General features: G+C 37.5%; 1 protein-coding gene across 11 annotated transcripts in view; it reads left to right on the top strand.

Moving 5' to 3' along the window:
- Window positions 1–14847, top strand: part of ERC1 (ELKS/RAB6-interacting/CAST family member 1) — a 556187-nt gene that overhangs the window by 458566 nt on the left and 82774 nt on the right. For 5 of the 11 annotated variants that reach the window (XM_064377603.1, XM_064377602.1, XM_064377606.1 and 2 more), the window contains one exon: window positions 273–339. The exons of the other annotated variants lie outside the window; for them this stretch is intronic. In XM_064377603.1, the coding sequence (XP_064233673.1) occupies window positions 273–299 (27 nt within the window). In that variant the 3' untranslated portion in view covers window positions 300–339. The remainder of the gene's footprint in view (window positions 1–272; window positions 340–14847) is intronic. 11 annotated transcript variants of the gene reach the window in all.

Genomic DNA, 14847 nt, shown 5'->3' with positions numbered 1-14847 from the left:
TGTTATTTTTTATTGGTTTTTTATTTATGCATATATACATATATATTTTTTTATCCACAGTTGGTTGAATACACAGATGTGGAACCCGCAGATACAGAGGACCAACAGTAGCTACTAATTTTGATAGTTTAGGGAATTACAATCTGTATAAGAGAGTCAAGAAATTCTCTTCTGCTACATTATGCTTATATCTTTGTTTTAAATACTAACCACCTCTTTTTCATTCCATGCTGCTCTGGGGCATTGCCCCCTTGTCATCTCTCTCCCTGTAGGATGAGGAGGAGGGTATATGGGCATAGCCAATCAGAGGCTCTTAGTTCAGCCATTTTGTTCAGAACGGTGAGAAACAGTTTTCCTTAACTATAGAAATGGTTTTTGTTTGTTTTCATTTTTCTTTCTACACGGTAACTCTCACGTCTCATTTCGCTGTAATTCATGAAATCCCTGGTGTGCTTTCTGTTTTTTCATTTTCACATGATTCTTGTGTGTATTGCTGTGCTTCTGACATAGTGGGGTTTGGATTTTGTGGCTTTTTTTTTTCTCTGTGTGTGTTAATAGTCACTTCTATAATTTCTTTTTATACATTTTTGGGAGAACTTCTAGGACTTGTAACTAAATTTCTCCAGTTGTGATTTTATTAATAAATTACCCTTTCTAGGGTGATTTTACAGTGTCCTGGCAAGGTTTATAGTAACTTATATGAAACTGGCAATAGAAAATTGATCCAATACTCTTGCCATTGGCCCGAGTTTGAGGTATACTTTTTATGATGATTAACTATAAATGCATGGTGTTTAAAAAAAAAACTGTACTGTGAACTAAAACCTCCTTTTGTTTCTATCTATAGAAGAATGAACTCCACAGTCAGCACCTAGGACACATCCCCTAGGGCTTTGACATTACCCTCAAACTACCCCTAAAAATAGGGAGGAGCAAAGTACAAGGAGACTTTTTTTAGAAGTCATTTTAAAAATTCTTTTCCCTCCCTTTTCATGGATTGCGGCTGTGTTCAACAGTTGCCAGGACACTGTCTAGATTCTCCTTTTCAGGCCAATTGGCTGGAAAGTGTAGTCCAGCTGTGGCAGTATCTCCCCTTGATCTGATGCCCTTGAGGCTTGACTAAGGAAATACTTTTCTTAGAAAAAATAATAATTATGATTAATAAGTTCACACATATTGGTGGCCTTGCACTCCCTGGATTCACTGCCCATGCTTATCAGTGATCTCACTCTTTTGGAGTCAGTTCTCCCTGAAATGTCTTTGTCTTGGTGTTAAACTGCTTAAAATGATGAGGACATGTGTAGACCTCTTAACTATCAAACACAACCAAGAAGGATGGAGAGGTAAGTTGTGGAAAGGGGCCCTAGACTGTGAGGTGGGAAGCTTTCCAGGTGGCTTTATCCTGATGGCATGAATGAAGGTGAAATGCACAGGATCAACCAGAAAGCTCTTCAGGTTAGAATGCTGCACGTCAGAGAAAGCTAACACTGAGAGCAACCAGTGTGCTAATTTATCTGCACCCTAAAAGGGTAGGTATTTGTCATCATCAACCATGTGAGGCCATGCAGTAGCTGGATGTAGTTTACTGGTCTCTTAGAAATGAGCATGCCTCTACCTCTACCTTGTCTATTTTGGCAGAACATAGGAGCTTCTTAGCTTCCCACAGCTGGAAGCACTACATACGTGGACACGATTATATTTTTGATGCGAATCCTTTTTCTGGCGAATCAGAGGAAGGCTGTTAGTATTCTGGGAAACAGACTCATAGGTAACTTCACCAGGAGACTAAAAAGTAAACAAACCAGCACACAAACTTGTTCCTGAAATCTTCATTTTCCTTTCTTTACCAAAATAGAATAACTCTTAGCTTATTCCAGTTATCACACTATTGAGCATACTGCATTAATATATTAACTTTCATTGGTTTAATACCATGCAGTTGCAATTAGCCAGCCATAGCTAGGATTTCTATGATATGGTGTTTCCAACTTTATAAAATATGCTGTAAACCTCATTATATCACAGAGATTTTACCTAAAGAAATGTGTGAGTGACCCCTAAAACACTGCAGAAGTTTTGACTGGCTATCCACTTTCCTTCTCCTGTTTCTTACTAATTTTACAGAAAATAGATTATCTTTAAAAATTCAGACTTTTGAAATTGATGATTTACCTTATCAAACTTAAGAACATGTGTTTTGCATCTGAAACATTTTCTAGGACACCAGTACATATTAATCAAGTATGAGCCTTATTTGATATAATCCATAGATGGGAAGAGAATCATAGACATTCTGAGCTGAAAGGATTCTGAAGTTAGACCATTTCAGGAGAGGTGGTAAAGCATAATGCTTAAGAGTGTAGGCTTTGGAGCAGGATGCCTATATTCAAATTCTAACAACACCATGTACTAGATTCTGATTTGGACACGGTATGTAATCATGCTGTACTTCAATTCTTCATCATTAGGATGGAAGTTGTTGTGGGGAGTAGATGAATTGTAAGACGCATGGACTCTAGAGCCAGACTCCACAGCTTTGAATCTAGACCTCTCCACCTGCCCTATGTCCTTGGGAAAGTAATTTAAACTCTCTGAACCAGTTCCTTTATCTAAAAAGGGGGCTTGATAATGCCTACTTCATAGGATTGTTGGATAGATCAATAAGTTGATATCTGTAGAATGTTTTGAATAGTATTATACATGCTGTTATTGCGTGCTGTTATTATACTATTGCTGCTGTTGTCATCATTAACTTAGATCCACCTCCAGGAAATAGTAAGTTTTCAATAAATGTTAGTTACTGTTGTTATTAATATCATCATCTAACCCAGTGCCCTCATTTTATAGGTCAGGCTGCAAAACAAAGATTTAAAAGTTGTGACTTAAGGTTCCCAGGCATTTCTGTGGTCTGGAAGGAATAACTAATAGCTGACAGTAGAAGAAATAGTGAAGACATATTGATGGTGATAGCTCTCTTTCATCACCACAAGTTTGATCTCCTATGTGTTGAGGAATTTTTTCCCTTGGGGAAACACCTTGAGTTTTATAAAGAAATTCCCTATTTAATGACATTTAGTCAGTGAAATCTTCTTTGAAAGAATTAACTGTCAAGAGCCCTCCTAAGACACAGACTGAAGCAAGGACTGCCTCCACTCAGAAAAAATGACAGTTCCTTCATACCTATAATCCCAGCACTTTGGGAGGCTGACACAGGCAGATCACTTGAAGACAGGAGTTTGAGACCAGCGTGGCCAGCATGACAAAACCCCATCTCTACTAAAAATACAAAAATTAGCTGGATATGGTGGTGGGCGCCTGTAGTCCCAGTTACTTGGGAGGCTGAGGCACAAGAACCACTTGAACCTGGAAGACAGAGGTTGCAGTGAGCTGAGATCATGCCACTGCACTCCAGCCTGGGTGACAGAGTGAGACTTTGTTTCAAAAGAAAGAAAAAAGAAATTGGTTCTCTCTCACACATGTTCTTCTGCCCAGACATTCATGTTAGGTGTTTTAAGTTCAGTAACTAAGTAGAATTTGAGCATGATTTGATAATGGTTATATAACTGTTCAGTAAATCACTTGAATAAATGTGTGTATTGTAATTTGTTTAAATGGCATTGGGTCTAATAGCATGAAGTCTTGCATTACTATCTCAGTCAGCTCAGGCTGCTATTGAAAATATCATAGACTGGATGGCTTAAACCAGCAGTCTCCAACCTTTTTGGCACCAGGAACCGGTTTCATAGAAGACAATTTTTCCACAACGGGGGCTGGGAGGAGATGGCTTCAGGATGAAACTGTTCTACCTTGCTTCATCAGCCATCAGTTAGATTCTCATCAGGGGGTCGTAGGACATGGAGTCAGGAGGTTGGCCAAGGTCGGTTACAAAGGCCGGTGGCCTTGTCAATTGAGGCCAGAATAAGAAACAATAGAAGAATGTCTCAGGTTAGTTAGGCTCAGCAGGGGTTGATCATTTCTTACTGGCACTCATCTGGGATGTACCTGCAGGTCACAGAGATTACCATGCCATTCATGGCACGGTCAGACCTTACACTAACAATGCCCAGGATATAGTAGGTCCTCAGTAAATATATGTGTGTGTGTGTGTGTGTGTGTGTGTATGTGTGTATTTATTTAGTTAACTACTGAATTGACAAAAATCCAGAAAAGTAAAATAAAGTTTACATTGAAACCAGGAGCATAAAAATTGGTTGTTAGCTTTAATGTCAGCACTGCTATTACAAGAAAGGGAAGTTTAGAAAGGGAAGATAAGAAAGATGAATAGAAACAAAAGAATTTTAGAGAAATGTTGAAAATTTAAAGGAAAATCATAATGAAGTCCTGCCTCCTAAAATTTTATGCTAATAAAATGGAGTTGAATGTAATTCTGAAATCTTTTTCATTTACCAACTGAAAATCCTTCGGGTAGAAACTTTCTTTCTAATAACCTATGGGTTCATAGCCATCAAGAAGAGCAGCATGTGGTCTTTCTGGACATTATCCTGTGGAGCATTTGTGTAAACTGGTGCTAGGTCCCTCCAGTAAAAGATGTACCTACCAAGGGGCTTAGAAGTTGGTCTTGGTATAAGAACATGCCACTTACTAAAATCTGGAAATGGCATGCCTATTAGATCAGCACTGTAGCATCTCACAACAGGATTTGGACCAATATGTTATGAGGCTTTCCTTATCTCCTTAGAATGATGTAAATATTAACACAGTCTTTTAAGACAAGTGTTGTATAACAAGTGTCTCTTTCTCTTTCGGCATTTTATTTTTGTCTGTCTTAGTGGAGTTGTCAATGTCCTAAGCAGATTGAAACATCCTATAATTATTCTCATTGCAATAGTGCAACAATGGAAGTCTTAAATCTCTAGAGAATACATCTGTAGAAGGGAAGTGTTAAATTATCTTGCAGAATTAAATGAAGCAGTGAATTGCACTATTTTCTTGGTATGGAGAAAATGGTCCAAAAATCAATTTGGACGAATAGCAGGACTGACTTTTGATATGACAGACAAAGACAAATTTGATCCTCTATTTTCAGAAGTGGATCAGAGATTTTAGCAAGAAGTTTCTCTCTTGGAATGCTTAGAAAAGCCAGTAGAATTCAAGAAGCACAAGGATCTAGCTGCAGGAAATTAGGAGGGAGAAAGTGAACATTTATTAAGCATTTACTATGGGCCCAGCACTTTCATATATCTTATCTCATACAGAGCTCATAGATGTTAAATAATTTTCCAAGATTACACAGCTAACAAGTGGCAGATATTTAAATCCAAGACAGACTCCAGACCCCCTGCTCTTTTCATTACACCATACCAAAAAGAGGAGTCTTCCATTTTCCAGTCTAGTTCCTTGGACATAGTAGACACTCTGTAGAAGCAGGTTGAATTGAATTACATTCCTAACTGGGGGAATAACAAAATGGGCTTTGCTGGTAAGGAATGTCTGTAGGTAACCCAAGACAGCCCCTCACTGAAAGGAAACTAAGCAATTTCTGACTTCACTGATATTTTTTATAAATGTGACTAACCAGGAATCTAGTGAGGAATTTGGAACCATAGAAGGAAGAAAAAGTGGGTCTTGAAGGTTGAGTAGTTTGGGAAGATGAAACAGGAAAAGTATCTTAGATAGGAACTAACTTCAAGGAGGTTCCAACCTAAGAATGAGAATATGATGTGTAGGGGCTGGAAGTAGCCCCTATACGTCGTATTATCTCCTTGAAGTTAGTTTCCTCACCAGCCCCTACACATCATATTCTCATTCTTAGGTTGGAACCTCTGAAAGAAAGTGTCTCTGTCCTTTCATTCGTTCCATGGTTATCCCCCACCCACACTTTTAATATTGGGCACCCATAATTCAAATAGAATAATTACAAATGTGAGGAGTTCACAAGAACAGTTACATATCGAGCGTTACAGAGGATTAACATAGTAATCAGCTTCCTTTGGACATTGTCTGAACACTGTCTTCTAAGTTGATTACCCCTTTATCTAGTTCTGTTGCTTTCAGGTCCTAGTCAGAAGGTGGGCTTTGGAACCAGACTACTTGCTTTCAAACTTCTGTGTGCCTCACTTTCTTTATTTGTAAAATCAGGATAATAACATACCTGTCTCAGAGGGCTATTTGATGATTGAATGAAGTAATATAAAGCCCTTAAAACAGTGCTTTTGCGTATCAATAGTTGCTCAGTTAATGTTAGCTATTAACTGGCTTTAACCTGAAGGCACAAGCTGACCACTTACAGCGTTAATTCCCTTCCTCACTTTCTCTGTCTTCCTCTTGACTCTCTTTTAATGGGAGGATTGAATGAGAGTTTCTTACTTTTCAATTCTGGAATAAAACTATTCTTGTACCACCTGAACTCCAGTTTAATAGTGTTTTGTCTATATGCTCAGAAATGTCTTTAACTAGTTTATTGTTTGACCTCAGTACATACACCATTCTTACTTTTCAATTCTGGAATAAAACTATTCTTGTACCACCTGAACTCCAGTTTAATAGTGTTTTGTCTATATGCTCAGAAATGTCTTTAACTAGTTTATTGTTTGACCTCGGTACATACACTATCTGCTTTCTGCTTTTCAGTTTTCTCTTCTACCCTCCTCTCCACAAAGAAATTTAAAATCCTCATTTCTGCTTTTCACTATTTCCAGAGGGTTTACTCCCTTTACACCTCATCCTTCTGTCCTAGATTCTCACTAGCTGTCTCAGAATTCTGCCTTCTGCTATTAAATGCCAAGCTTTCCACCAGCCCTTTTTGCATACCATACTCAGCAGATTCCTTCTATGGGCCCCCATCTTCTCTGAGCCACTATCCTTCTCATGAGCATATACGGAAACACATAACTGCGCCCCCCCGCCGCCCCCCTGTCCCAAGCAGCTTGAACCTGTGTCAAATCAAAAAAGATTTTGGAAGCCAGGCACAGTGGCTCATGCCTGTAATCCCAGCACTTTGGGAGGCCCAGGCAGGCAGTCAGGAGTTCGAGAGCAGCCTGGCCAACATGGCAAAACCTCATCTCTGCTAAAAATACAAAAATTAGCCAGGCGTGGTGGTGTGTGCTTATAATCTCAGCTACTCAGAAGGCTGAGGCAGGAGAATCGCTTGAACCCAGGAGGCAAATGTTGCAGTGAGCCAAGATCATGTCACTGTACTCCAGCCTAGGCAACAGAGGAAGACTGCTTTTCAGAAAAACAACAAAAAAAAGAGTTTGGAAAAGATAGTTATTTTTGGCAAAGACATTGGGAAATAAAGACTAAATGATGGGTGATGCTAATAGTTACCATTTAAAAATACCTACTAAGTGCCAAACAATGAGTTGTAAGTTTGTAAGCACATTGTAAGCATGTTTTCATTGAAACCAATATAACAATCCTAGGAGATAGATACCATTTTCATTATTTTACTGCCGAGGAAACTGAACCATGGAGAAGTTAGCTAACCTATCCAAGTTCACATACCCAGTAAATAGTAGAAGTCAGATTTGAAGCCAGATATGTCTAATTATACCACAGTTTGACCTACCTCTGATAAGAAAACATAGCTAGAAGCATTTTTTTAAAGAGGTTTATATGCTCTTGTGTTCATACTGAGTACAAGAGAAAGGAGAGTAAATGATGGGATTCAGAACATGCTAACCCAGAATATGGGACCTTGGCACTGGATAAAACAACAGAAGCAGGAAGGTCTCTCTGACCCTCCCCTCACCCTTCTCTCCTGAAGCAAGTTATAAAAGAATTTTCTGACCTGCCTCTAAAGTAAGTCATAAAACCTTCATTGCAGAGGTACCCACCCTATAGCTGGAGGAAAAGAATGTCCTTATCTCTGAAGACAGAGGAACACAAAGAACAACAAACAGGCCTTGCTAAATTTCCCCCAGTTTATTACCATTAGATTATACCCTTTTGTCCTCAAATCCATTTCTCCATGACTGTCTACTCTTCATCTAACTTAGTATAAAAATACACAGATTTTCTTCTTTTTTGAAGTCGTCATTTCTTTCTTTCTTTTCTTTTTTTAGAGACAAGGTCTCTCTCTGTCGCTCAGACTGGAATGTAGTGGCATAATCATAGCTTACTGTAGCTTCAGACTTATGGGCCAAGGGACTCTCTTGCCTTTGACTCCTACGTTGCAGAGACTACAGGCATGCACCACCATGCCCTGCTAATTTTTGTATTTTTTGTAGAAGCATAGTCTCACTATGTTGCCTAGACTGGTCTCAAACTCCTGGGTTCAAGCAGTCCTCCCACTTCAGCCTCTCAAAGTTCTGTGATTACAGACCTGAGCCACAGGTGCCCGACTGAGGTCTTCATTTCTGAAGGCTCCCATGTTACGTAAAATTTACGGTAAATAAATATGTCTTTCTAATCTCTGTTATAGGGTTCTCCCCCGTTAACCTAGCAATGGATGAGAAAAGAAAATCTCTCCTGTAAGAATATTCCCATAAGAATATCCAATTCTAAATAATGAAGACTGTCGATAAACTCCTTTTAAAATCTAGCTGAGTAGAAAGGGACCCCATGGTAGCAATGTATGTATGTTAGACTAATTTATAACTATTCTCCTAAGTGTTTACCTTAATCTTTCTAATAATGCATTTTAGGATTAGTATACTACAAATGTACTTTTTCTTCAAAATTATAAGTCCTGGATACATTATGTTGATATGACATACCTTTCTTGCTTCAAATATCAATACAATGTAGTGTAAGAAGCCTCCAGGAATGTGTTCTTTTTAAAGCTGGAACTCACATCCTTTATTCTATCTAGTAAACCATCTCTCAGGTCTCATTCTTGAGAAGAAAAAAAAAAGCTGACAATAAAATAAATTTCTACATTTACATTTATTTTTCCCTTAATGTTTTATATCAAAATGGAAGCCATGTTTTTCATCATTTCATTCAAAACATAAAACCTTGTGAAAAACCAAAGTAATGGAGGAAATGAGGAATTGTTGTTTTATGGCTGTAGCGTTTTAGTTTAACAAGATGAAAAAGTTCTGGAGAATAGTTGCACAACAATGAGAATGTACTTGGCACTCTTAAACTGTGAGCTTCAAGTGGTTAAGATGGTGACTTTTATGTTACATGTATTTTACTACAGTTTTAAAACTTTCCTAATTAAAAAAGAAGTAATGGTGATTTTCTGGCAAAAAAAAAAATGTATTCGAAATATGAGCTGAATATTATTTGGAAAATTTTTCTTAATGAAGAGGAAGGGGCATCTTTCTCTTTCCCAGGTAAATATTTCAAGGTTTTGAAATGGAAAAGAACTATCGTTGAGACTTTTATTTTAGGCTTTTGCTCTCTGCTTGGGAACTGGACTATTTGTTTGTTTATTTAACTGGTTGCTTTATTAGCATACTAAAGCATTTCACTGTTTGTTCTTCACTTGAACTGCTTAGAAGTCTTTAAAAGAAGCATTCGCAAAATTTATTATTTTAAAATATGTTCACATTCAGCATTTCCCTTAACAAAGTTACACACCTGTGCCTTTTGCAAAGAGTGACTATTTAGGCAACTTAACAGCTACAAACTGAACTTTTTAATAAATTGAAGCACTTTTCATTCAACAAAGATACAAATTTGGTGACCAACTTTTAGAAATTACTCTGAAATCTCTTAGAAAAAATACTTTTAGAAAAATACTCTGAACCAGGTACTAACTTTTAAATAATTTTCCAACATCAATTAAATGATTTTTTTTTTAACATTTTTTGTTTTGTTTTGTGAGGTTAAATTTTTAAGCAAAACCCTACAGGAGAGTTATCTGGACCGCTTTACAAAATGAGTGTATTTCTTTGTAAGAAGAACAGTGTGTGGAGGGCAAGGGTATGCATTTATTGGTTTACTTTCCCAAGCCCAGTGTTTTGGTTTATTTGGTTGGCTTTTTTTTTTTTTTTTTGGTGGGAGGGAGATTGTGGGGTTTTTTTTTGTTGTTGTTGTAAAGCATACTATTGTTGTATTTAAATCTTTTATTATGATTTTTAAATTGACATCTAATAATTTTACATATTTATGGAGTACAGTGATACTGTGATATTTTGATAAATGTGTATAATGTGTAATGCTCAAATCAGGGTAATTAGCATATCTGTCACCTCAGACATTTATCATTTCTTTGTGTTGGGAACATTTAAAATCCACTCTTCTAGTTATTAATTGTAGTCACCTTATAGTGCTATAGAACACTAGAACTTGTTCCTCTTATCTAGCTGTCCTTTGCTTGCTCAGTGGGTTCTTCTCACCCACTGCACAGAAAAGCCAATACACTGAGACAGCAGCATTGCAGTAGAGAAAGAGTTTAATTATCTCAAGGCAGCTGATCAGAGGACAAGAGATATTTCTCAAATCCACCTCCCCAAGATTTCAGAGGCTAGGGTTTTCCAGGATAATTTGGTAGGCAGAGGGCTAGGGAATGAGTACTGCTGCTTGGTTGGGGTTGAGATCATAGAGGTGTCAAAAACTATCTTCATACACTAAGTCAGTTTCTAGATGAGGGTCACAGGACCAGTTGAGTCAGTTCCTTGGTATGAGTAACAGGTTCGAGTGGAGTCAGTTGGTTGCCAGAATGCAGAAGTCTGACAAATATCTTAAAGACCAATCTTAGGTTTTATAACACTGATATTATCTATAGGAGCAATTGGGGAAGTTACAAATTTTATAACCTCCAGCTACATGACTCTTGAGGAGTAAGCAATTATAGAAAAGTAAGCTAGGGAACAATGGCTGATTATCATTTAACTACACCTACATCTTAGCAGAATTCAGTCTTTTGCCATAATCCCAACCTTGCGGACTTTCATTCATCTTTCAAAGACAGTTTCAGTCCCCAGAGGGGGTCAGCTTGCGGAGGGACTGTTATCATCCTTTGCTTCAAAGTTAAACTATAAACTAAATTCCTCCCATAGTTAGCTTGGCCTATGCCCAGGAATGAGCAAGGGGAGTTAGCTTATGAGTTTAGAAGAAGATGGAGTCAGTTAGGTTAGATTTCTCTCACTTTTATAATTCTTGCAAAAGCAAATTTATATCCATTAACCCACCTCTGGCTTTCCCCTTCCCCCTACCCTTTCTGGCCTCTAGTAATCACTATTCTACTCTCTGTTTCTATAAGATCAACTTTTTAAGTTTCCATACATGAATGAGAACCTATGGTATTTATCTCTCTGTGCCTGGCTGTTTCACTTAACATATTGTCCTCCAAGCTCATCCATGTTGCTGCAATGACAGAATTTTGTTCTTTTCTTTTTTAATCACTAAATAGCATTCTGCTGTGTGTATATATATGCCACATTTATCCATTCATCTGTTGATGGATGCTTAGGTTAATTCCATATCTTGGCAGTTGTAAATAGTGCTGCACTAAACATGGAAATACAGTTATATCTTTGATATACTGATTTCCTTTTCTTTGGATACATACCCAGTGGTATAATAGCTGAATCATATGATAGTTCTATTTTGGTATTTTGAAAAACCTCCATACTGTTTTCTATAATGGCTGTTCTAATTTATATTGCCTCCAACAGCTTATAAGACATCCTCTCAGCATTTATTTTTTGTTGTTTGGGGATTTTATATAATAGCCATTTTAATTGGTGTGTGATGGTATCTCATCATGGTTTGCATTTGTGTGATGATTAGCAATGTTTGGCATTTTTTTCATATACCTATTGCGAACTTAGTATAATTTCGGTTGGGAGGCCATGAGGCTAAGGCGCCTCCAACGCCCTGAGTTCCTACATAAACAAACTGAAACCCAACTCTTTGCAAACAGTCATATTCTAGGCCAATCAGAAGCCATCAACTAACCCCCTACCTATGGGCTCTCCAATAGTTAAGTTTAACCAATCAGAAATTGCCTGGCTAACCTCTAACCAGGGACTTTCCACTGGAATGATCTAAAAAGCATTACTGCCCCACTTTAACCAATCAGAGATTTTCTTTGCCATGCTTCTGCTTTCACCTTACAAAAGTCTTCTCCCAGTCTCTTCATCAGAACCCCCAACCACTTATGGCCTAATGCTGCCTGATTCATGAATTGCTCTCTGCTCAAATAAACTCTTTAAAATTTTAATTTGCCTTTGTTTATCTTTGAACACCTGTTTAATCTCACTGTGATCACAAACCATACATTGTATTGTTTTAATTATTTTACATTTTTGAGACTTTTGTTTTATGGCCCAAAATATGATTCAGCTCACTGAATATACCTTATGCTCTTAAAGGAATGGTATCTTTAATTGTCGCATATAGTGTTCTATAAGTATCAACTAGGTCAGGGTGTTGATAGAGTTTGTCAGATCTTCCATGTCTTCACTGAATTTTTGTAGAGGGAGAGGTCTGTTAATTGCAGAGAAAGGAGCATTCAAATCTCCAACAAAAATTGGAGATTTTTCTGTTTGTCCTTTGAAGTCTTTCAGGTTTTACATTGTATTTTGAAACTCTGTCTGCGTTGTTTGCAAACTCATTTATGATTGGTGTATACTCCTGATAAACTGGCCTTCTTATCACTATGAAACATCCCTTTTTATTTTTAGAAATATTATTTGTCCACTTTGCCTGTCTTAAATCAGCAAGGGATTCTACAAAGTGACAGTAAAGATAGATGTAAGTATTGTGTAACAAGTAATAGGCATTCAGTGGATACTTGTTGAATATTGAATTTTAGTATTTTCTGGGTGGCAGATTGCCAGATAATATGGGTGTGGGGGTATGTGTGTGTGTGTTTCTTTTCTAGTAACCTATTTTCTAAGTTTTGGAGTGGATGAGAGGCTTTGGATAAAACAGTACTCACTTCAGGAAGTTAGTTATCTCCAAGGTTGACTGAGCATTGGTCCTAGCCTTCTAATATCTAATATTGAAGGAAGAAGCAGCTCATAATGACATAATGAATGTGTAGACAATCTAGCTGAAATCTTTAGAGAAAAAAACTAAACGATTGCACATACAATGTCAGATGTTTTCAATAGAGGCAGAATAGAAGGATTAGAGCAGGTCAGGAAGGGCAGCTTCATAAATACATGATCTTATGACCTTTGCCTACATTTTTACTGCTTTCCTGATATTTACTTAAACCAAAGCTCATTGTCTATATACCAACACAAGTACAATTCTGTTCTGTTCTTTAGTTGTTTAAAACAAAGTGGTTACTTCGTATCACTATTTAAAAAGATCAATTGCTCATGTCTCTAAAAGAACCATTGGAAAAAGGGAAAAAAAGAGTAGTTTTTCTTAATTCTAAAGATCCTCAAGCGGTGTCTTAAGCATGAAAATAGGAGAGACCCATGCAGCCTTAAGGAAGCTCACTATAATCTTCCCCTTTTCCTCTCTTGTTTCTTTATCCCTAGAAGTAAACAAACTAAAACTGGTTCTGACATTTGAAAAAGAAGTAAACACTGAAGTAATCCCATGTGATTCTCTTTACCCAGCTGTCTGCTAAAAGTATGTCTTCAGAAGAGCTCGATATGTATATACACATAATCTATCTCTACTGCTCAGTAATAGCTCACTAACACATAGCCAAGGAGATGTCAGAGTAGCTTGAGACCTCAAGAAGCTTTTTCTTAAAAGTTTCTTAAAACCTAAGAACCTTTTTTTTCCTTCCGTGTTGTTCAGTTGCCTGTTAATTTTTTGTGGGTAGTGGGGATTGGAATAGCATGCTACTGCTTAGAGTAGAACAGGGTTAAAATTCTTGCTGCCAGGAGTATTATTTCTTTTAAATTTGTGTTTCTGTTGGGTAAAGAAAACTATCTACTTCCTGGAATATAAAGCACATGCATAATTTTAGTAGGCACTTATGCTGGATTGTGTGTGGTAGTTGACAGTGAGAGCAGTTTTTAGTGTGATGGCATAGCCACATCTCTTGTGGCTATAGGAATATTTTCCCATTTCAGTGGATGGTGACCTCTTCTGCATTCTGCTTTCTTCCCTTTCCCCATAGACTTAGAGAAACTCTTGACAAACAGAGCAAAGAAACAAACTTTCTGTACCAGCATTCTCACCAGCCCAAATTCCTGAATCTTTGACTCTACTAAAACATGCCAGTCATCTGTACCTATCCAGCCTTTACTCATAGCAAGGACTGGAACAGAAAAGGAATTGGTTACAGTAATCATCATTCCTCTGTGAACAAAGGTCTCATAGAGTTATTTCTCCTCAATGTGATTTTGGCTTTACAGAATGACTGTGGGACAGTGTTGATCTGTTTACATGACTTAGAGCTTTTAGCACAACCTTTAACAGCCAAAGTTACTTTTTTTCTGACAGACTTAGTATTAGGATCAACTATCATTTTTCTGGCCCTGATACACTCAGCTATTAAATTCCTCGAGGTTCAGATATGTCTGTTTTTCTGTGTAATATGAATTATCCAATAAAAATGTAGGCATCTACTTAAAGTAATAGAAAAAGCATTGAATCAGGGTCAGAGACTTCAAAGTAATTCGTTAACCTCTTGGTACCTCTGTTAATTCATCTCTGAAATGGGTGTGATGATAACTATCCTACTTTTCTTGAGGCATTGGTGTAATTAATGTGAAAGTAGTTTGTAAATCCATAATTTGCCATATAATTAATAGCTGTTATTTACTAACCTGCAGGTAGCCAACATGTACTTCTGTATACCTTTTGCATAGTATCTAAAGTCTAACACGGAGTTTTTAGAACATTGTTTTTTTTAAGTCGGGGTTTTACCATGTTGGTGAGGATGGTCTCAATCTCCTGACCTCGTGATCCACCCACCTCAGCCTCCTAAAGCGCTGGGATTACAGGTATGAGCCACCGCACCTGGCCTTTTTTTTTTTTATGAGATGGAATTTCGCTCTTGTTGCCCAGGCTGAAGTG

This window comes from Aotus nancymaae, unplaced genomic scaffold (genome assembly GCF_030222135.1).
Source record: "Aotus nancymaae isolate 86718 unplaced genomic scaffold, 86718_ANA_hifiasm-v0.15.2.pri h1tg000016l, whole genome shotgun sequence".
NCBI classification, from domain to species: domain Eukaryota; kingdom Metazoa; phylum Chordata; class Mammalia; order Primates; family Aotidae; genus Aotus; species Aotus nancymaae.
The sequence above is the reverse complement of the archived record's forward strand: the minus strand, read 5'-3'. Positions and strand labels throughout refer to the sequence as shown.